Source organism: Salmo salar, chromosome 12 (genome assembly GCF_965601325.2).
Source record: "Salmo salar chromosome 12, fSalSal1, whole genome shotgun sequence".
Taxonomy (NCBI): domain Eukaryota; kingdom Metazoa; phylum Chordata; class Actinopteri; order Salmoniformes; family Salmonidae; genus Salmo; species Salmo salar.
In genome coordinates, this window is record NC_138302.1 from 55,215,910 (window position 1) to 55,237,387 (window position 21,478).

General features: G+C 40.6%; 1 protein-coding gene and 1 long non-coding RNA gene across 2 annotated transcripts; one reads left to right on the top strand and one right to left on the bottom strand.

Annotated features, from left to right (window-relative positions):
- Positions 1-970: 970 nt before the first annotated feature.
- LOC145859584 (uncharacterized) lies at positions 971-14,181 on the bottom strand. The gene is made up of 15 exons (XM_082959559.1): positions 14,124-14,181; positions 13,752-13,778; positions 8,817-9,254; positions 8,619-8,675; positions 8,033-8,095; positions 7,840-7,863; positions 7,288-7,341; positions 7,037-7,093; positions 6,822-6,908; positions 5,227-5,245; positions 5,087-5,118; positions 4,938-4,978; positions 4,210-4,276; positions 3,784-3,824; positions 971-3,519 (listed from the first exon to the last, which is right to left on the bottom strand). Exons 1-15 carry the CDS (start codon positions 14,179-14,181, stop codon positions 3,427-3,429), a joined length of 1,158 nt encoding a protein of 385 aa, XP_082815685.1. The 3' UTR covers positions 971-3,426.
- Positions 14,182-17,612: 3,431 nt separating this feature from the next.
- On the top strand, positions 17,613-18,728 carry LOC145859333 (uncharacterized). Its single transcript, XR_014379536.1, has 2 exons — positions 17,613-17,879; positions 18,091-18,728. It is a non-coding gene; the product is annotated as an uncharacterized LOC145859333 (long non-coding RNA).
- The last annotated feature ends 2,750 nt before the right edge of the window (positions 18,729-21,478 follow it).

Sequence of the window (21,478 nt, forward strand, 5' to 3'; positions counted from 1 at the left end):
TATCAGTAGTACAGTGAAAAATATTGATGGCTAACGTCAGGGGTCTTCAGTTTAATATTCAAAGGTACCCAAACCAGAGTATTGCTATACAGTCAGGACTTTGTTGTTCATCCATCATAGGTTGATGACCATGGCACGATTCATTAGGATAATCTGGTACAGTGAGTGGGCAGATGGTTGAGACCAATCTGAGTCTGGAACAATTCGGCACACAGGACATGACATCTTGGTACGAGTCTCCTGAGGGACGGCCTTGATACTGGTTTTTCGCTGTTAATTATGAAGCTATGGGAAATTACTCAAAACTAGTCTGTTATGGGTCAGTGCCCACAATGGTGCAATAAAAAATGTTGTACCACTTGAGTTTGTCCACAAGGGAGAGGAAGAACTAATTGGGTCTTCAGTTTGATATTCAAAGGTACCCAAACCAGAGCATTGCTGTCCGCTGGTGCTCCTGGTTCTTTATTCCCTGCAATTCATATGGAGGTCAATGAGTTTTATTTGATCAACAAATATTTGCCAATTTGCTACATGGGGGTTATTTGATCGAATCCAAGTTTTGTAATTGTTAGATTGTGGACTCGTGGCATTTCTGCAACTGAAAAAACGACTTCATATTGGAGTTATGCCTGTTGTGATACTTATGGATAACCCATTTTAGCATAGACATTGCAATGGAGGGCTTTCACTATTTTAACATAGTCAACTGGGTGGGAATTCCTACGAGTCAGGAGAAATCTGCCATTAAAGAAAATTGAATACTTTAAATGTGACGCCATTGAAGCTGTCACAGATGAGGCCTATCTATGACCCAGTCACACTTATCTGCCCTCATTGGCTGGAACGGTCTCGCCTGCTTTCCATCTTTTAGGACATTGTTAGAGCTCGACTAGCTTGTCAATATAGGCAACATTTGCAACACATCAAAAACACGAGGTTGAAATAGAAACTGGGTTTGTTGACTCAATCCTTCATTTTTAAAACCGCATGTTTATTTGTTTAAAAAAATAAAAAGTTTACATTTCATTTTCACTAATAGAAACAGTACGGAAGCACTGAAAGTCTGAGCAGTTTCACAGCTCTTCAAGTATGTTCATTCAGTTTATAGATTAGTTTATAGTCTCAGCAGGGGCAGATCCAACAGGCCAGGCCAAGAGTGCAAGGCGTCAAGCTGAGCATATTCCGACTCAGTCCTGATCCAATCAAGCCCAACGTCGCATTTAGCTCGTCCAATAGAAACAAGTCAAGAACCCATCACTTGCTTGATCCAGTGATGAATTAGATTTTGTCCACAACAGTGCACTGTAGCTAGTCACATCAATCCTCCCAGAAAGAAGAGCGATTTGGTGAAATGGGCAAAGACTGGGGTGATTGAGAAGAGGGGCAGAGGAAGACAAACACGGAAGAGACCATATTGGGAGTAAGAAAAGGGAGAAAGGAGAGATTTTAGGGTTAAAGAGAGAAAAGGAAAGAGATTTTGGACGTAGAGAAAAGGAGATAAAAAAAAGGGTGAAGTCACTAGCCATGTGGATCATCAACATGCCAGCTGTTTACCTTCCCAATCCTGCCACAAGAGAAAGCCCTCAAGCATTTGCATTAATGACTGCAATAATAAGAAGAAACAAATTCAATACCACTTGAATCAATTCTAAATCAAGAAAACATCTTCCACGTGTAAACAATTTCACAGTTCTGAGAGAGAGAGAAGTAAGTGTGCAGATCTCCTGGCACCTCATCATCCTCCTCCTTTCCGCTAAGCCCACCCTTTGTACTTGCCTGGCTCCACCACATGCATCAGAGGCAGTGTACGGGTTTGTTAGTTAGTCCCCCCCCCACACACCAGTCCCTGCCTCTGTCCCTCATTGTTCAGGGAGCCCCGCCCCACCATCACCTCCCTTCGTCACTCATTAAGAGAGCCCCACCCGTGTAGGTCGACTCGGGGACATCAGGAGGGGATCCAGGTACTGCGAGATGACCTCCCAGTTCCTCCACAGGAAGGCGAGAAGGACGACGAAGAGCAGCGTGGAGAAGGTGCTGCTGAGCGTCATTAAACTCTGTAACTGCTTTAAGGTCACCATTGGCCTCATGGTGAAAACTCTGAGCAGGTTTCTTCCTCTTCGGCAACTAAGTTAGGAATGATGCCGTTATCTTTGTTGTGACTGGGTATATTGATAAACCATCCATTAATAACTTCACCTTACTCAAAGGGATATTCAATGTCTGCTTTTTTTAAACAATAAGTTTCCTTCTTTGTGAGGCATTAGACAACCTCCCTGTTTTTTTGGTTGAATCTATGTTTGAAATTCACTACGTGACTGATGGACTTTACAGATAATTATAAGTGTGGGGTACAGAGATGAGGCCATTAAAAAATCATGTTAAACACTATTATTGCACACAGAGTGAGTCCATGCAACATATTATGCGACTTGTTAAGCAGAATTTTACTTCTGAACTTATTTTGGATTTCCAAAACAAAGGGGTTAAATACTCAATGACACTCTTTTTTTTTTTACATAATTCCACTTTGACCTTACCTTTATTTAACTAGGCAAGTCAGTTAAGAACAAATTCTTATTTTCAATGACGGCCTAGGAACAGTGGGTTAACTGCCTTGTTCAGAGACAGAACGGCAGATTTTTACCTTGTCAGCTCGGGAATTCGATCTTGCAACCTTTCGATTACTAGTCCAACGGTCTAACCACTGGATTACCTGCCACCCCGATATGGGGTATTGTGTGTAGGCCAGTTACAAAAAAAATCTCAATTTCATACATTTTAAATTCAGGCTGTAACACAACAAAATGTGGAAATCGTCAAGGGGTGTGAAGACTTTCTGAAGGCATTGTATGTTTTACCGTTTTGATATAAATGCACTTTATCTATATAGTCCCCACATTTGAAAAAGTCACAAGTATTTGGACAAACTCATTTATAGTGTATTAAGGTAGTCAAACATTTTGTATTTTGGTCCTTGATTCTTTGCACCCAATAAATACATCAAGCTTGTGACTCAACAAACTTGTTGGATGCATTTGCAGTTTGTTTTGGTTGTGTTTTGGATTATGTTTTGCCCAACAGGAAATTAATTGTATCCAACCGCTATGGAAGGAGGTATCACACAGTCAACGTAAAATACATAAATACAGTAGATTTAGCATTAACTAGGGGAAAGAAATAAGAAAAATGCTCAAAGGGGACTATGCCCCCTGGACCCCTAAAAAAATATATATATATATATTAACACAGTAACAGATATTATGGATAGACATGTAACAGAAACCAGTTGTCCATGTGTAATACAGTAGATATATTACCTGTTAAGCAACTTATTTACAGTAACTGGATGTGTGATAAACAATGGATGTCGTGTGAGATAGAATGTATTTGTGTGAGACATAGCTACAGAAAGCCAGAGGTGTAGTGTCAGTGTGTCTGCAGAAGACTGTACAACCCATCCGGCTGGGCTGAGGTTGCTGGTCTGTCGGGGATTGAGCTGTATACATGGTAAGTGTCAGACTAGAGGAAAGAAACAGATTCACTTTAGGGCTTCGAATCTACAGTACAGTTAATGTAATTCATAAGGGGTATTTTATGAGGATGTAAGACCAATCTTAAACTGAAAGTCAAATCACAGTGAGAGAAAGAGAGATACTTGTATCCTCGAGTCCGTCTGTCTGTGAAAACAATGCTATAAATAATAATAATAATATAACAATATAATACAATGAATAGTACAACCGATATAAGAATACTCCATGCAATTATTTGTGCTGTACTTACATGTTTATTTGCAAATGCCTGTGTATCCACATCAACGTTACCTGCACATCACAGAGAGAGACAATTCCATGATTAAGAGGTTGTGTATGTATGTATGAGTGTGTGTTTGAGGGTGGATCGTGTGTATATTACATGTCTACATTGCATGTGAGTTACTTAGTCGAGTTTGCTCTGTTGCGTTGGTAACATCCAAATAGAAGAAGTGCAAGTAACAAGGCTTGATGTCATTTCACACTTCTCCTCATGACTCAAACCACCCTGCAGATCTACAGCTCTATTCTCATGCTCCACAGATGCTCTGACACATTCATTTCTGTTTTAAGTGTCATATATGCGTTTTGATAAGGTTGATAAGGTTAGGCCCAAAGTTTAAGCATGTACAGTAGCTGTGCACTTGCAGATGGTCCCGAGATCTGAGGGACAAACCTGAGGGCGTGAACGTGAACAGTACAGAAGTGATCTGAGAATCGATTCCAGCATCTCCTGAATCCACCTGTAGTAGAGAGAGAGGGAGAGAAGAGAGAGACTTTTTATCCTCCAGTCTATCAAACTGTCTGTCTATTCTAATCTAACTCGTGACATGAACTGCACCCTCCTTTGTATCACAGGAAGTGTTTGTCGGTTTTGTGTCATTCTGAGGTCTACACATGTCCAATGCAAGATGTAGGTTATTTGATTTAAAAATTTTATTTGTACGACTAAACTCTGTACCTACTTAGGAACACATTTACAGGGTTTAACAATAATGAATGTATTAAGAAACTGTTTTGGGTAAAAACATCTTATTTGGTAATAAATACAAATTACCATATTAATCTGTAAATAAATATAGCTGTTGGTTTGATACATTGAACATTCATATGTTGAAGCACTACTAATGAAACATTAAGGTCTTGATCCTCAGATCAGACAGTCAGAGGGCAGAGGATGCTGGTGAGAGGAGTTATAGGAGGACAGGCTCATTGTAATCGTTGAAATGAATGAATGGAACGGAGTCAAACACGTAGTTTCAATGTGTTTGATTTGTTTGACTCCGTCCCATTAATTCCATTCCAGTCATTACAATGATTCCGTCCTCCTATAACTCATCCCACCAGCCTCCTCTGTCAGGTGGTATATGTGTACAGATACCACTGTAAATGTAGAATACTCACCATGATTCCTCTGCTCACCGCTCCCATAGACACCAATTCATCTAGAACAGAAACACAATAAAAATGGAATTACAGTGTTTGTACATGCATGTATATAGTTCTGTAAGTCGTGTGTGTGTATGTTTGATGTATTTAGTTTTGGAACATACATTGTCTGTGATCATCCTGTCTGGCTGTAGGTCTGTACAACATAAAAGTATAAGAAGGTTGTGGTAAGAACATCTCATCATGGACAAAACAGAACTAAAGGTTGATACAATCTGCATCATATTCACAAGGGAATTCTTACCTCTGAGAATTGGTTTTCTCTGAAAAACAAATGAGGCTAAATGAATTATATTGAATATAGTCTAACCTATCCTGTTGAGGACAGACGCCTCGCCAACGCCTCGCCAATATCCAATGGTAGTGCGTTGCGCAAAATACAAAAACCTCAAAAATGTTATAATTTCAATTTTTCAAACATACGACTATTTTACACCATTTTAAAGACAAGACTCTCGTTAATCTAACCACATCATCCGATTTCAAAAAGGCTTTACAGTTAAAGCAAAACATTAGATTATGTTAGGAGAGTACACAGCCAAAAATAATCACACAGCCATTTTCAAAGCAAGCATATATGTCACATAAACCCAAAACACAGCTAAATGAAGCACTAACCTTTGATGATCTTCATCAGATGACACTCCTAGGACATTATGTTATACAATACATGCATGTTTTGTTCAATCAAGTTCATATTTATATCCAAAAACAGCTTTTTACATTAGCATGTGATGTTCAGAACATGCATTCCCACCCAAAACTTCCGGTGAATTTACTAAATTACTCATCATAAACGTTGACAAAATACATAACAATTATTTTAAGAATTATAGATACAGAACTCCTTTATGCAATCGCTATGTCAGATTTTAAAATAGCTTTTCAGCGAAAGCACATTTTGCAATATTCTGAGTACATAGCTCAGCCATCACGGCTAGCTACTTTGACACCCGCCAAGTTCGGGGCTCACTAAACTCAGAATTACTATTAGAAAAATTGTATTACCTTTGCTGATCTTCGTCAGAATGCACTCCCAGGACTGCTACTTCCACAACAAATTTTGTTTTTGTTCCAAATAATCCATAGTTATGTCCAAATACCTCCATTTTGTTCGTGCGTTCAGGTCACTATCCAAAGAGTAACGCGCGAGCGCATTTCGAGACAAAAATATTCAAAATGTTCCTTTTCCGTAATTAGAAGCATGTCAAACGCTGTTTAAAATACATTTTATGGTATTTTTCTCATAAAATAGCGATAATATTCCAACCGGACAATAGTGTATTCATTCAAAGAGGAAAAGAAAAAACAGCATGATCTCTTTGTCACCAGGCAGACCACTGACAAACTGTGCTACCATACTCTGCCCAGTGACAGGAGACACCTCAATCCGCTTTCTGAAGGCTTTAGAAAGCCAATGGAAGCCTTAGAAAGTGCTTCGTAACAGCTCAGATACTGTAGTTTCGATAGAGAACCAAAAGAAGAACTACAATTTCACAGACAGGCCACTTCCTGCTTGGAATCTTCTCAGGTTTTTGCCTGCCATATGAGTTCTGTTATACTCACAGACACCATTTAAACAGTTTTAGAAACTTCAGAGGGTTTTCTATCCACATCTACTAATAATATGCATATTCTCGTTTCTGGGCAAGAGTAGTAACCAGTTTAAATCGGGTACTTTTTTTTCATCCGGCCGTGAAAATACTGCCCCCTATCCCAAACAGGCTATACAATTTGATCAAAATGAGTTGACAAATTAACCCATGCCAAAGGCACTTACATTAATGTCAGCACGGTAAATTTGCAAATGATTTGTTAGGCAGAATCAAATGTACTCACTGGTCCTCCTGCAGAGACTGACAGCTGTCAATCCTACCAGGAGCACGCCCACTCCAGAAGCCACTGCTGCCTGCCATAATTGCCCCACTATTTGGTGACATGATGACAACGGGAGAGGTCATTAGCTCTTGGACCACATTATTGTTCTTCTGAAAAAATGTGCACAGCTCTGTTTTCATATGTGTGATAAAAGACAGCTAGAAAAGGATACTTACCCAGAATGCTTTCTTGACTGTTTGATTCCACATCACTTTCTGTGGAGCTTTGACCTCCTGGGCACATGCAAGACAGAAGGACAGTTTAATAACAGATTTATGCAAATATTTCTATAAAGAGACAAATTAATTGTTTGATTCATCCTTAACCTTTGACTGAATTTACATTTGACTATATTTGCAAAACTGGTTTATGCTTTAATAGACAAAAATACTTAGCAAACTAAATTAAATCTATTGGCTATACTTACTTTCAGTTGGACTCGCTGGGGTGTCAGTGGTAAAAGTACAGCAAACAGTCGACCCTGATGCAAAGCAAATCATTGGATCTGATTATACAAAAATACATCTAAATGGGTTGATTTTAATCAATCAAATATCAACCTCTTTTTGTAATGAGGCAAATTTGTGATGGGAAAAAACTCAACATGGAGAAGATAAGCTACTCTATTTATTTTACTTCTATTTGCTAACTAGATAAAGATGACTAAGAGAACTGATAAAGGATTCACTGCCGTGCTGGGGGTCAAAGGGGAGGTCAAACATGGTGAGAAGAGATTACTCATATTACACAAGAACAAACGTAAATTAATGTAATATCTAAGGTCTTTCAATAAGCAGAAAGAGAGAAGTACACTACACGTTACCTACAAATCAGATGGATTAAAAGTGGTTAAAAATCTGGACTGAAATTACAAGCAGCTATGAATACATCTATTAGTTAACCGGTCAGAGCTTTAGTGAATGAATGTGAACAAAGATATTGTATTTGAAACTAAGTTAAAATTGGTGGATCTACTTACTGGTAGTTGGTGTCACTGTGGTGTCTGGGGTAAAGGTAGAAGTAACAGTTGAAACTAGTGGGAAGCAATATGATTACACAAGAATAAGGTATTACATTCACATTTGGGTCACTTAATTTTACAGGCCCGTAATCTAAATTCTTGACTGTATAATTACTATTTGCAGAGATGGTAATTTAGAGGCCCAACACACCTTCTGTAGGACTCACTGTCTTGCTGGGAGGCAAAGTAGATCTAGGACCTGGAGTCAAACCCACTGAGAAAACACATATTAATGAAATTAGCATTTTATTCATGATCGTATTAATGATCATCATGGTGTTGTTGGCCTTTTGAAATACCTTCATAACTTGTCTATTCAAAGTGGGCAAAGTAGGACTATAAAAATCACTACGGACAGTTTGCTTCTAGCCCTGGTAGATTATATTTCTACTCATTATAGAGATGATAAGACCAATTCATAAGGTGATAAAGTCTTTCAGGACAGATAAGGTGTTGATTGTTGTTGACAGCTTCCTAGAATGAAGTCACCATGTTATCTAACAGCAGAAGTATAACAGCGCATAGATACGATCTAAACACTCCACTAGATGAACACAGACATTCTATTACTTGTGCTGAAGATCCCAGACATTGGTATTCAGGCTGGTGTCATATCTATAGAACAGCTTAATTATCTAACAGAACAGCTTCATTTACACAACTATTCTTACTGCTGAAACTTGCTTTGCTTAAAAATAACAGCTGCGCCACTATAAAAGCACAAATGTGTAGCCTACCTGCTGTAGAAGGTGTCTGTACAGTTGTTGGATCACTGATGTGAACTCCCACCAGATCTGAAATCATTTGGGATTGAAATGTGATATTTAGTTTGTTGGTCAGAATGAATATAGTCATACCAAGAAGATGCTAAAATCAAAGTGAGTCAGATCATGAAGACCTGCAGCCCTGATAGATTTGTTTAGATAATGACTCACCTGTAAAGCTGTACCCATCACTGCGTGGAGAGAGAGAGTTTGGTCCAGAGCTCACTCTGTAATCACAGCTCACCTCCTTACTCCTCACTGACTGTAGACCACTGATCAGATCACTATGATTTGGAGTGAATTGACAGAACTCCTGTCTGGGTGCTGAGGTGGATTGTCTCTTCTTGATCTTTGCTGTGAAGGATGGCTGACTCTCCTCTCCAACATACAGGTTACAGGTGCTGTCAGGACTGACGGATCCAGGAATCAAACAGATGATGGTGAAGTCCTCATCAAATTGGACTGTAATGTCTGGTTTTGGATCTGTTAGGAAAGAACAGAGACTCCTTTTTACATCACTATATTTGAATGTAATGTATATGTCACAAGTGACACTGACTCTTACTAAACTAGAGCCTGCAATTCTTTTTATATTACGTATCAGAATATCTTATTTGATATCATTTATATTTATGAGTTCCATTTAATCATGTGTGCTGTGTGTTTACAACGATTTCCTTTCACTTAATTCCTTACATGCTCACGTGTGAAATCAAATTGAATCGCATGGACTATTTTGCTTGCTTGTATGGTGTGCTGTGATTCCACAGATTAACATGGACTAAAGTGACATTGAGATGATTCTCTATCACCTCCTGCCTCCCCAAACCAATCGCTAAACACGCCTCAGAACTAGAGTTAAAAGGAACTGAACCAGGGACCTCTCAACCGACAAGCTTCTCGTCTCCGCTGGTCGCTTGATGTTGGAAAGACACAAATCACAATGCTCTCTATTGCACTACTAAAGGAAAGTGCTTGTTGCGAACGTGTGAGTGTGACACCAATTGTTGGCCAGTACATCCTCTAATTGTATATTTTCTGTCCCCCACGACTACAGACACGGGGGACACGCCTGACGCAGCTGAGAGGCTACACCCAACTCTACCACACAGCCAGGCCGGTGCAGAGCGAGGGACAGAAGGTGACCTGCCATTGAACACCAAACCAGCAATCGACTACCAGACCAGCCATCAACTAATGATCCCTGCTCGGGAGGAAGAGCCGAACCCTGTTTGGGTAGAGCCGAACTAATCCTGCTCGGGTAGAACCGAACGAAAAAACCCTGCTCGGAAGGTTTAGTTTGGCCCGTTGCTTCTAGTTAGCCTACAGCCCTAAATCCCAGCCTATTTATACGTTTCTTATAGGACCGTAGTGATACTGTGTATTACTGTGTAAAGATGAGTTTATAAAGAACCTTTGATTGTACTTTGGCCTGTCTCTGTGGTTGTTTGCCGTGGGATCTTAGAACTCTACTTCTGACATATACATTTCAAATATTTGTCTTCACAACAACTATTTTGAAATGACATTGGATGAGATTGTGATTTAAACAGAATCATTCAAGAGAATCTGAATATAACATTTCTTACCAAGAATAGTAAGAGAGACAGAACCACTGTGCATCGATGGATAGTAAGTTTCTACTGTGTAAAGATATCTCAGTTTGATCTCAGCAGATGAACTTTGACCTGCCCACGAGAGCAGCTCAGTCCCCGTGAGTGAACGTGTACAGGGTGAGTGTTTAGGATCTCTCCCCTCTGTGTAGAAGTAACAGTGAGACACAGAGACAGATGGAGGAGTCTGACAGCTCAGCTGAACTGAGTCTCTCTCTCTGATGACTGTAGAACGGCCAGCCTGGGAGGAGGTGTGTCTCTTTGAAAGTTGCATTTAAAAACATTACAGCTAATCCATACATACTAACAGTATGGTAGATCCATTAATAAAATGTTCAACTATGTCAGCATTTATGTTTGTACAAAGTACAGTAAATCCTATCATTATGTGAAATGAAGACGTTTAGGAAATACGACAGAAGATCTCATTTTCAGAACGAGCATAATTAATACGGTATAACAGTGAAGTGTATCATTTTATAAACCCCCTACTTACCCCGAACAGTGACTGAGACAGGGTTACTTAAAGGAGATGTGTGAGACCTCCCTACAGCATAGTAACATTTCACTTTGACCACAGCTGGAAATGTTGGACCTGCCCTCTTCAGCAGCTCAGTTCCTGTTATTGTCTGCGTACACAATGACCTTGGAAAATTCTTCCCCACCTCTATGTAGAAGTAACAGTTAGACACATGGCGAGATGGAGGAGTCTCACAACTCAGCTGAACTGATTCTGTCTCTCTGATGACTGTAGAACTCACTGTCAGCTGAGGAATGTCTGAGAATAGGGGAATATAGCATTTAGCATTTTGTGGTTTTGAGAAATGTACTGATAGCCTAGTCCCTCCTTGTTACTTCACACTTAAGGATCTTGAGTCCATTACCTCATGCAGCGACAGTATGGGAAGTTAAGGAGATATAATACATTCCTTGAATGCTTCATGTAATAGTTTATGACAACAAACAGTATGATAACATATCACAAGAGGAACATGGTAATGATGGCACAACAGTACATTGTTTACAACCATTCAAATAGTCTTCTTACCCTGAATTGTGACTGTTGAAGGCTCACTGTATATGGATCTAAACTGTGAACCTGTAGCACTGTACTGACATTGTATTTTGACCTCAGCTGGTGAACTCTGACCTGTCCACCTCACCAGTAGTGTTCCTGTGAGTGTCTGTTGACAGGGTGATGGTAGGGTGAATTCCACTTGCCCTTCCATTTTGAAGTAACACTCAGAGACAGATGGAGTCTGACAGTTCAGCTGAACTGAGTCTCTCTCTTTGATGACTGCAGGAATCACTGTCAGACTGGGCTGAGGAAGATCTGTGACAGAGGGATGATGGAGTGTATTTTTTAATTGAATTATAAATTCATTTTCAATGTTTAACTACTCATACAGATAATGTACCACTTAATATTATATGAGTTTGAAAGAGAAAACAATTAAGACACTGTTGTCTATTTAACAATAAACAATGAGAACCCGTGGCAGGAACAGCCCTTAGGAGGGAGTTATCACACAATAATCCTCGGCTTCGATGGGCATTTTGCTTTTGTAAAACGGTTGCCAACATTTAAACAAAAGATTAAGAACATGTCTTTCATTAAAGACGTATTATTGTTCTGAGTAAATGTGTTTTATTTTCATCCTTCCACCAGGACATATGCTCATTGTGGAACGTTGCTATATGGGCACAGCCAAACAACGGAAGTGATGGATTTTTTTCTGACCAGAACTGTCCCAGAGCTTGTGGAGGTGTGTCTGCGCTTTACCAGCATCATACATATCGGTGAATCGCTGTGACATATGAAAAACAAGTGATCGTGTAATCAATATGTAATACTACGTAAAAAACTAACGAACGTGTTAAATGATTATGTGGCGTACAGTCATATCCAGGTCCTGATTGGTCAACAAGCTTATTTTACGCTTCAAATAGTGTTATTAGACCCAAATGGCATTCCATACTTTCCAGTGCACGACACACTGACATCACGTACAGATGCGCGTGACTCTTGGCTGCAGTAAGAAAGCCACGCCATCTGCTCCCATTCAACATAGCCTAGATTTACGTTTTTATTACTTCTAAACAAAATAACTTTTGGGGGGCTCACCTACGCTGACAATGATGTTTTGATTCTTGCTTGAACAGTCACTGAGATTATATTTGGTTGTGATCTTTGTAAAATAACTATTTTGGATGCAGCAAGTTGTTCGCTAGAATGCTAATCACTCACTGACAAAGCCATAGCAAAAGATACATTTTACTGTTTGAAGTTGAAGTTATTTTAAGTATAATGCAGTTGATTTGCAATGATGACAGTAACATTATTTTAAGCAGGACATTCATACGAGCCTTAAACTCCAATGATAATCCAAAGTAGTGTGAAATGCACTCATATGCAACATGTAAATAGAGTCTTTTTTTGTTCTGTCACCACAGTGGATTGAGCAGTCAAATTGAATAGTGAATAGACTATTTTTTGTGTTTGTAAACGTTGCCGCACGAGAGCGATGCGTGCAACATTTGCAAACACAAAAAATAGTCTATTCACTATTCCATTTGACTGCTCAGTCCACCATCTCATCAACCCAGCCAGGCAATTTATAAACTTGATCTCCACTGTAAAAAGAATTTAGATATTATATCCCATTTACTTTAGACTAGCATTTGGTTTTCAACAGCGGAGATTTGTATTAACCTTGCTGTCTGTCTCCGACATTTGCAACCTTGTTTCAATATTGAAATCCGATCATCTCCAGCTGTCACATAGTAATGAACGAATGTGTCGGGATGAGACAGTTTGGCAGCTTTTCTCAGCCAGTCAAAATCAGGAATCAGTATAATTATTATGGATATATTCAAAGAAATGCCAATAGAAAAACACAAAATGCAGCAAGTTTACTGTCATTCCAGCTTCAGTTTAAAGTGATTATGTTAACTGTGTACTGTAGTTGGCTAACTCCTCTGAATAGTGTCCTGGAGAGAGAGCACATTTTCTATACCAGGCGAAATCTCGCATCGAGTCATTAGCTCATTGTTATGGATGTATCCCCCAACAAAATCTATAGAAAACAGCTTAAACAAATGCAAATGCAGCTTCTTTGCTGTTATTCTGGCTGCACTGTTTGACGTGACTGTGTTAGACAAAGTTGCCTAGCTAGCAAGCAAGGGATAATAACATTGACAGCCATCCTGGCAACGGAACATTTAGAATGATCCACCAGCTGGCTTGGGTACCAACCCTAGATTTGTGTCGGGACTACACGGAGTATACCAAACAGTCGGGCATGGATTTTCCAAAGTGTCGAAAGCATTCCATTGGGATGCTGACCCATGTTGACTCCGATGAATTCATCAAAATAACGTTTTTATTGAAAATATTTCAATCACTATTTGAATATTTTGGTAACCCGTTGTTTTGTCTGGTATCCTAAAATGTTCCATAATGCAGCTTTAAATTCATAATAATGATACTGACCTTTGGCTTTGATGTACTGGAAGGTATCTAGACATAACAACATGGGTCATTATCATGCTCTTTTAGCCATTATGAAAAATAAGAAAACATGAGATGGGAACACTTTACACAAGCTGGCGAAGCAGAATAGCCTGGAATGCATTCACAGCCATGTTATCAAGCAGTGGTCATTCTTATCTGAACAAAATGTACAATAATGACAGAGAAATATAAATTAATAGGATGATCAATGGAATAAGACACACTTATTATAACCATAATATGTTGAAATATTAAGAGTTCCTAAAGTAAAAGACTAAAAGAGGGGAAAGAAGAATGGAATATCCTGTAGCACAAACAGATGATGGAACTTGGAACGGAAAAATAACTCACCGAAAAGGAGGATGAGCAAAAACAGACGACCAGCCATATCAGGGATGAACAAGGTCATTATTTAGACAGCTACATACATACTGTTAGTCTGACTTCACAGAAGATGGTGGCTGTGACTGGGACAAAGAATAAATGTTTCAATAGAAAAGTAGATGTGGTGCTTGTTCACAGGAAAACCACATGTCTCATATGACAACTGTGGGCTAATGTCATGTTGCAGAGGACAAGGAGGCTGAACATTCAGAATCATTTATCGGTCATTATACATTTACATTTTTACATTTAAGTCATTTAGCAGACGCTCTTATCCAGAGCGACTTACAAATTGGTGCATTCACCTTATAATATCCAGTGGAACAACCACTTTACAATATGATCTAAAGCTAACTGTCTTTAACAGATTTTATTTTGTATCATTATTGCCGGCAATTCGATTTTTAAAACTAACAAACTAACTTGTCTGTCTGAGAAAAATATTTATCTTCGACTTTTTGTTTCACCTTTTTTACAGCTGCACAAAGTTTAACTACAAAAACCCTGCATTTGTAGTGGAGAGTTTGATGATCTCTAAAATGTAGAAGGGTTTTCATATTTCATTTATGTTTGGTGAGTCATGTTTAATAATATGCCAGAGCAGCGAAGGAAAGGAAGGAACGGAGGAGAGAAGAAGCGAGTTCACACTACTCGGACTGATCAGTTTACCTTGAATGCTCTGACTGGTACCTAAATGTCAGCGCCCGTTCAGATGAACCGCGTGCTTTGCTTGAAGTGCATAACATTGAACGTGTGTAGGCTGAGAATGCAGTTGCTGTTTTTAAACTAACGTTTTTATATAGCCTAACTTTGAAATTAACCGTTTGATCATGCCTCCTAAAAAAAAGCAGCAGCCGCCGAAGAAGTAACGGCTATTTGGTTAGATTACGGTTGATACATTTGTCAATTTCATTGTTAGAATCCAACAAGCACCTGCTGTGGCACGGAAAACTCCTCTTCATCCACCTACGATGGTGATGGTTAAAGAAGCGAGTTGGACTCTCGAATGGTCTCATCGCAGGCCATTCGCGGCTACATAACAGAGAAATATCCATCTGTGGACCTGATGAGGTTGAAGTACATGACACACAAGACCCCCAAAAAAGGAACCGAGGGCGGGGTATTGGTGAGGACACCAACTCGATAGCAAACGGCGCACAGGGGAGGTTTCGGGTAAGTGACCCATGCATGTCTAAATCTTCTTAAAGTAAATGCCCAGTGTTTCCAGATTTCTATGAAATATGACCTATAATTTACAACATGAGTGAAATGGTTTTCCTTCCCAACAATTCTAATTGAGTATGTTAAAGCAGCTTTCCTGTTTGAATTGTGTTTTTTATTTATATATTACTACATTGAGCAATTACATACAATTTCCAGTGGCACACTGACTCACGTAATGATGAAGCCATAGGCTACTACTCACGGTGAGGGCCAATGCGCTCCTCTTGGCAATAGCCTATCTCAAGATGAGCTACTTTGAAAAACAGTGCTGCTGGTCACTAAAAAATGGGAGTTGAGAATTATATTGGTTCTACAGTCAGTCTTCTATTTTCAGCAGTAGGCATTTGGTTTACAAACTGTTTTTTCCCAAGATTTTTGTTTTGACATGTGCAAACAGACAACTGCAACCAACTATATACATATAATCCATGGACGGCAGTTCCCTTTTAATCAGGACTGGCATCCATTGCTAGTGTACCCATGAGTTACCACTCAAAATGCCAGGGTAAGAGGTTCCAAAAATCGATGTATTGTGTCTATGGCCACAACACAACAAGGTCGAGGGGAAAGACCATGATGGTGCCATGTGACACGGAGTACCCTGCCTTCGTCTCTGAGCGTACCATCGAAGAGACCACGGGAAACATCGACTGTGAGGGCTGTGCCAGGTACTTGTAACACAGTTCCCTTACCTGTGTATTAGGCACCGATAAACTCACTTAACCTGTGTGTTGATTGTGTATACACAATACAGGGTAATTTCATGTGTTAGTTCTGAGATAGGTGCCACTTTAGCGGGACAATTTACGGTGAAACTGGAGGACACGCAATTCAAATAAATAATCATAAACATTATGGATATTAAACATTTAGGTACATACAAGCGTCTATCAGTTGAAAGCTTAAATTCTTGTTAATCTAACTGCACTGTCATATTAAATATTCACGTACTTTTTGAAAATCTTCCTCTGATTTGTCATCCAAAAGGTCCCAGCTATAACATGTAGTGTCATTTTGTTAGATAAAATCCTTCTTTATATCCCAAAAAGTATTTTTAGTTGGCGCCATTGATTTGAGTAATCCACTCGTTCAACATGCCAAGATAGGAATCCAAAAATCTACCCCTAAACTTTGTTTCAACAAGTCAAAATACGTTTCTATTTAATCCTCAGATACCCTAAAATCTAATTAAACTATACACAAATTTCCAAGTCTGTGTCCCTGTAGTAAAACTCATTAGTCTTACTCGTTTTGGAAGAAACAAGCCTGAAACCTTGAACAAAGTGTCACAGCTGTCTTCAGGAAAGGACCAAAATGCAGCAGAGTTAGTGTTCGTCATCTTGAATTTAATAGAAAGAACACTCTACAAAAACAAGGAAACTGACAGCCAACAGTCCTGTCAGGTGCAACCACACTAAATAAGAAACAATTACCCACAACCCCAAAGACAAACACACACTCCTATATAGGACTCCAATCAAAGGCAACTCAACACACCTGCCTTCAATTGGGAATCCTAATCACCAACACAACCATTCACACACACAAAAACCCTGCCACATCCTGACCAAAACTAATCCAATTGCTCCCTCTGCTGGTCAGGATGTGACACAAAGACTACTGACACCCAGTAGAAGCCATAGGAATTGCATACTGGGAGCTAGATTTAATTATTTCCCTATACGCTCCATTGTAATAGCATGGGCTCTCTAAAGAAAAAAACATTGTTTTTTCTATGGATTTTGTCCTACCATATCTATTGTGTTAGTCTCCTACATTATTTTAACATTTCTACAAACTTCAAAGTGTCTTCTTTCCAATGGTACCAATTATATGCATATCCTGGCTTCAGGGCCTGAACAACAGGCAGTTTACTTTGGGCACGTCAGTCAGATAGGAAGTGGAGAAAATAGGGGACTAGCCTTATGTTAAAAGCATCAACTGAATCAACTCAGATCTTTTGTAATTCAGCAGATTCCCAGCAGTAATCTCTTCATGGTTGTCGTGGACAACAAGTGTGACTGCAGCTCTGCCCCCCTGGTTTCCATGGATCCCATTGAGATTATGTATATCCTTTACTAACCCTCAATAAGTTTGAGTGTATTTTTAGTACAAAGCTTTTGAGAGTGTTTTTTAGTATAAATGTTTTGTAAGTAGATGGGTTTTGTAAGTTAACTGTAAGTGAACTCTGAAGTTAGACTTTAGTGTTCTGAGAGCGTGAATAGCTTCTTCATTGTCAGAGGTATTAATACATTTCTCATACATGTAGGTATTTATGAAGCGTGCATTACGGTTTGGTTGTCTCATCATGCTAGAATGATGTTGCAGAAACGGTCACCACAGTATCAGTTAAATGTATCTGAGGTGTCTGAGGTGTGGTTCATCATCAGTATTTCTATCCTTAACCCCTCTGCACACAATGAGTCTCTGAAATGTGATAGGCTGAAGTTTCAGAAAGACAGAAAGCGGCCAGAATCGTGTCATCCTTTTCACCCCGAGGTACGCAGTGTGTAGATATGTGTGCGTCGGCGTCACAATTCTGTGATTACACGGAAAGTACATGAACGCCTGTTTATGAGTGTATATTAACATGACATTAAGCATTTTTGTGACCATCTGTATATTGTCTGAAGCATATAGATATATAGTGTATGTATTAATTCATTTCTATGGTCTGAAACTCCTGTGATGCCCCATGTGTCTGATGCAGGAGAATGCCATGGAGTGTGGAGGAGCAGCAGGCCTCTCTGCCCCCCTTACAGCAGCACTGCTCCCCCTACTGGCCACTCTCATTAGCAGGTGACCACACCACCCTTGAGGCCCACCGTCCTGGACCCAACACTAGACCTAACACTGGAGAGATTGATAGACAGGCGCACCATCAAATGCTGACAACGCACAGGGAGCCTCGCCAACAAGAAGAACTTGCTCACAACTAACTGAGTTGCTTATTACCAACAGAGAGACAGACCAATTGTAAAGCATCTCCCTGACCAGCAGAGAAATAAAAAATTAGACATTGTGCAAGAGAAACAGAACAATATTCCAAGGGGAAAACAATATGGACATTAGACAGAAAAAAGATACCTGCGAGCAGCAATGAACGGGTTTCACAGGATGACAGAAAGGACACAAGATCAGTTGGATAACAAAGCCAGCCCTCTGTGATGTAGGATCTATCTTCCTTTATGTGCAGTCAGTAAAAGCATTACCATGTTGATTTAAATTTCAGTTGGTTCACTCCACATTAGCGTTCCTAAATACTTCAATACACTCTCACAGCTGTAGTACGCTGACTGCAAGCGGCAGGACAGGATTTTACAGAATAAAATATCCACTTTTCCCTAACATGGGCAACGATATGTGATTATACAGATATACTAATCACAATATTTGACATAATTTATTTGCATGAGACAAAGTCCACTTGATCAATAGTTATTGCTCTAGTATCATATGGTGGCACTGGTGACGATGATATCTATAGTGCCACCATTTGGTCTGGTGCAGCCATCTAAGGTTGCAGTGACTTTATATTCACATAGCTTCTAAGGACATACATAAGGTTTACATACCACATTTCATTGCCCCTTGTCCATCGGCTCAGTTCTTGTTGCCAGTTGCCCATGGTGGAATTATCTGCAGGGCTTGACATTAACTTTTTCTGCCACTTGTCCTTCAGACAAGTAAGACAGATTTTTTTACTTGTCCGAACGGTTAAGGAGAACTGGCCAAAACCTCCCTCTGTTAAGGTGAGTACAATGCAGATAATTGCAAAGGCTACAAGTCCAGCGTTCATCAAAGCACAGCTCCCCTGCCACGACCTGCCTGCACTCTCGGCTCTGTCTTATATCAGTTTCTCAGAGTTTTGGTCAGAGTCTTGTAAGCAGGCACAGGTGTGAGCAATTAGTTAATGATTTAGTGATATCTTCCCTTACAAGCTGTCCTACAGCTTCACCACACTATCCCCATCCTGGGTGGAAAAGACCATCCCTGAGTTGTTCCAAAGCCATGTGGTACCTTTGGACTACGCTGGTGGCTGCCAGTCTTGCACTGGTCATGCTCCCCGAGACAGTTGGGCTCCCGTTGACCTTCCTCCCACTGAAAGAGATGCTGCTGGTGCTTCCCATTGCTGAAGAATTCCGGAAGTACTGTCTCATAGATGCTGGAGGTCAGATGACGCCTATCGTGTGCTAGATGCAGCTGGCAACAGCAGCCCTGGATGCAGAACAGCCTCTCTCCGGGACAATCCACAGCCGACTGGAACCCCGGCCTGTGATAACCCAACTGGGTCATGGGTTGACCTCCAGTCGGCGGGAAGGCCTGCGAGGTTGGGCAGGAAATCTCTCTCTCTCTCCCACCCAGCCGGGTCGTACTGGAGTCTCTGCAAATGATCAAGGAACAAAGGGTTTGAGTTGTTTGAAATGCACCACAGTTTCAGGACCTCTCTCCATCCAGTTCTATACGGCAGAGGACATCTAAAACCTGCTCTATCACTTGGAAAGGTTGTTTGTAGCACCTCTGTAACTTAGGACATACCCCACGCTTCTTAGCCTTATTTCGAACCCAAACCAATTCAACCACTGATTAATATAGATAATTGGCACGAAAATCAAAGTTAGCTTGGTGTCTTTTCACTGACCGCACTAATGTAGACAAAGTGTCATCCAGCCACAATACATATCCACTGACAGATGTTACATTTTTCCTGTGATCTATGTCAAGCATCACATCGACTAGAAGAACAATTTCTTTACCAAACAGCACTTTGAATGGGTTGAACCCGGTACTTGCATGAACACTACTATGATAGACCATCATGACATACGGTAGAAGAACATCCCAGTTCAACACATTGTCCCCCATCCTGGATGGAAAAGACCGTCCATGAGTCACTCCGAAGCCATGTGGTAACTTTGGACCACGCTAGTGGCTTCCGGTCTCGCACTGCTCGTGCTCCCCGAGAAAGTTGGGCTACCGTTGACCTCCCTCCCATTGAAGGAGACGCTGCTGGCGCCTCCCATTGCTGAAGAAGACCGGAAGACCCCTCTCGTGGATGCTGGAGGCCAGATGACCTCTCTCGTGTGCTAGATGCGCGTGAGCAACCCATCTGACTGGGGATGGTAAGCAGAGGTTCGAGATTTATGGATGTTCAACACATCCACAAACTCCTCTGTCCATTTTGAGATATAATCTCAGTCTACCAGGATGCACTTTTCCCGTTGGCGGTGTTAGTGAGGGGACTCAAGATATCCACTGCTATACGTTCACACGGCCAAGAGGTGACAGACAGGTTTAGGGGTGCACAGGACGGCCGCCCTTGGGGTTTACGGGACGTGCAGTCCACACACTCCTTACACCATTTTTCTACATTGTCAAACCACCCTGGCCAGTCGAAACGATCTTTGGCTTTCCCCTATAGCTTTTGCACTCCTAAATGACCCCCTATTGTTGTGCTTTGTAGCATGTCCAAAACTGTAGGCGCCACAGGTTTGCGGAGGACAACTTGTATCTTACAAATGGCATCAGAATTAGGCAAGGGGGGACGCACTAAACTCAGCCCTTGCACCTGAAGCTGATCCCATACTGGCGCATATTAAGGCTTGATTACTCTACCTCCCTGCGCTTGTCCCCTATACTGTACTTCTTGTAAGCTAGAGGAGAAGGCGTATTTCCGCGTCTTCTTGTTGGGCTTCTGCCATGTGATCCCCCACCCCTGCTTCCTGTTCTAGCCATGCCAGCTGGTTGACATGCATCAATGCGCAAACCACAGGGCACTGATCAGAGGGAGGGCTTGACGCAACACAGGGCACGGCAGAGAATGCTGGTAGCCTCGACAGGGTGTCTGCACTCGCATGCTGCTTTCCAGGAAAGTGCACAATATTATACTGAAAATTGGCCAACTGTTCCACCCACCGAGCTAGCTGCCCTTCTAAACCTTGAAAGTTGTGCAACCATTGTAGGGAGATGTGGTCTGTACGCAGAATGAACTCTTTGCCTAAGAGGTAATGTTTGAAGTATCTTCTTGAAAGTAACCATGCCCAACAGCTCCTTCTTCGTTGTAGCATACTTGCATTCTTGCTTTGTCAGAGCTCGAC

What these genes read in the sequence shown, in the direction of transcription:
- LOC145859584 (XM_082959559.1), bottom strand. Translation starts at nt 14,181, where the DNA reads ATGACCTTGTTCATCCCTGATATGGCTGGTCGTCTGTTTTTGCTCATC. An exon ending in CCAGTACATCAAAGCCAAAG is followed by an intron (nt 9,255 to 13,751) that starts GTCAGTATCATT and finishes ATATCAAATAAG; the next exon opens with ATATTCTGATACGTAATATA. An exon ending in ACAGACACCTTCTACAGCAG is followed by an intron (nt 8,096 to 8,618) that starts GTAGGCTACACA and finishes GTGTTTTCTCAG; the next exon opens with TGGGTTTGACTCCAGGTCCT.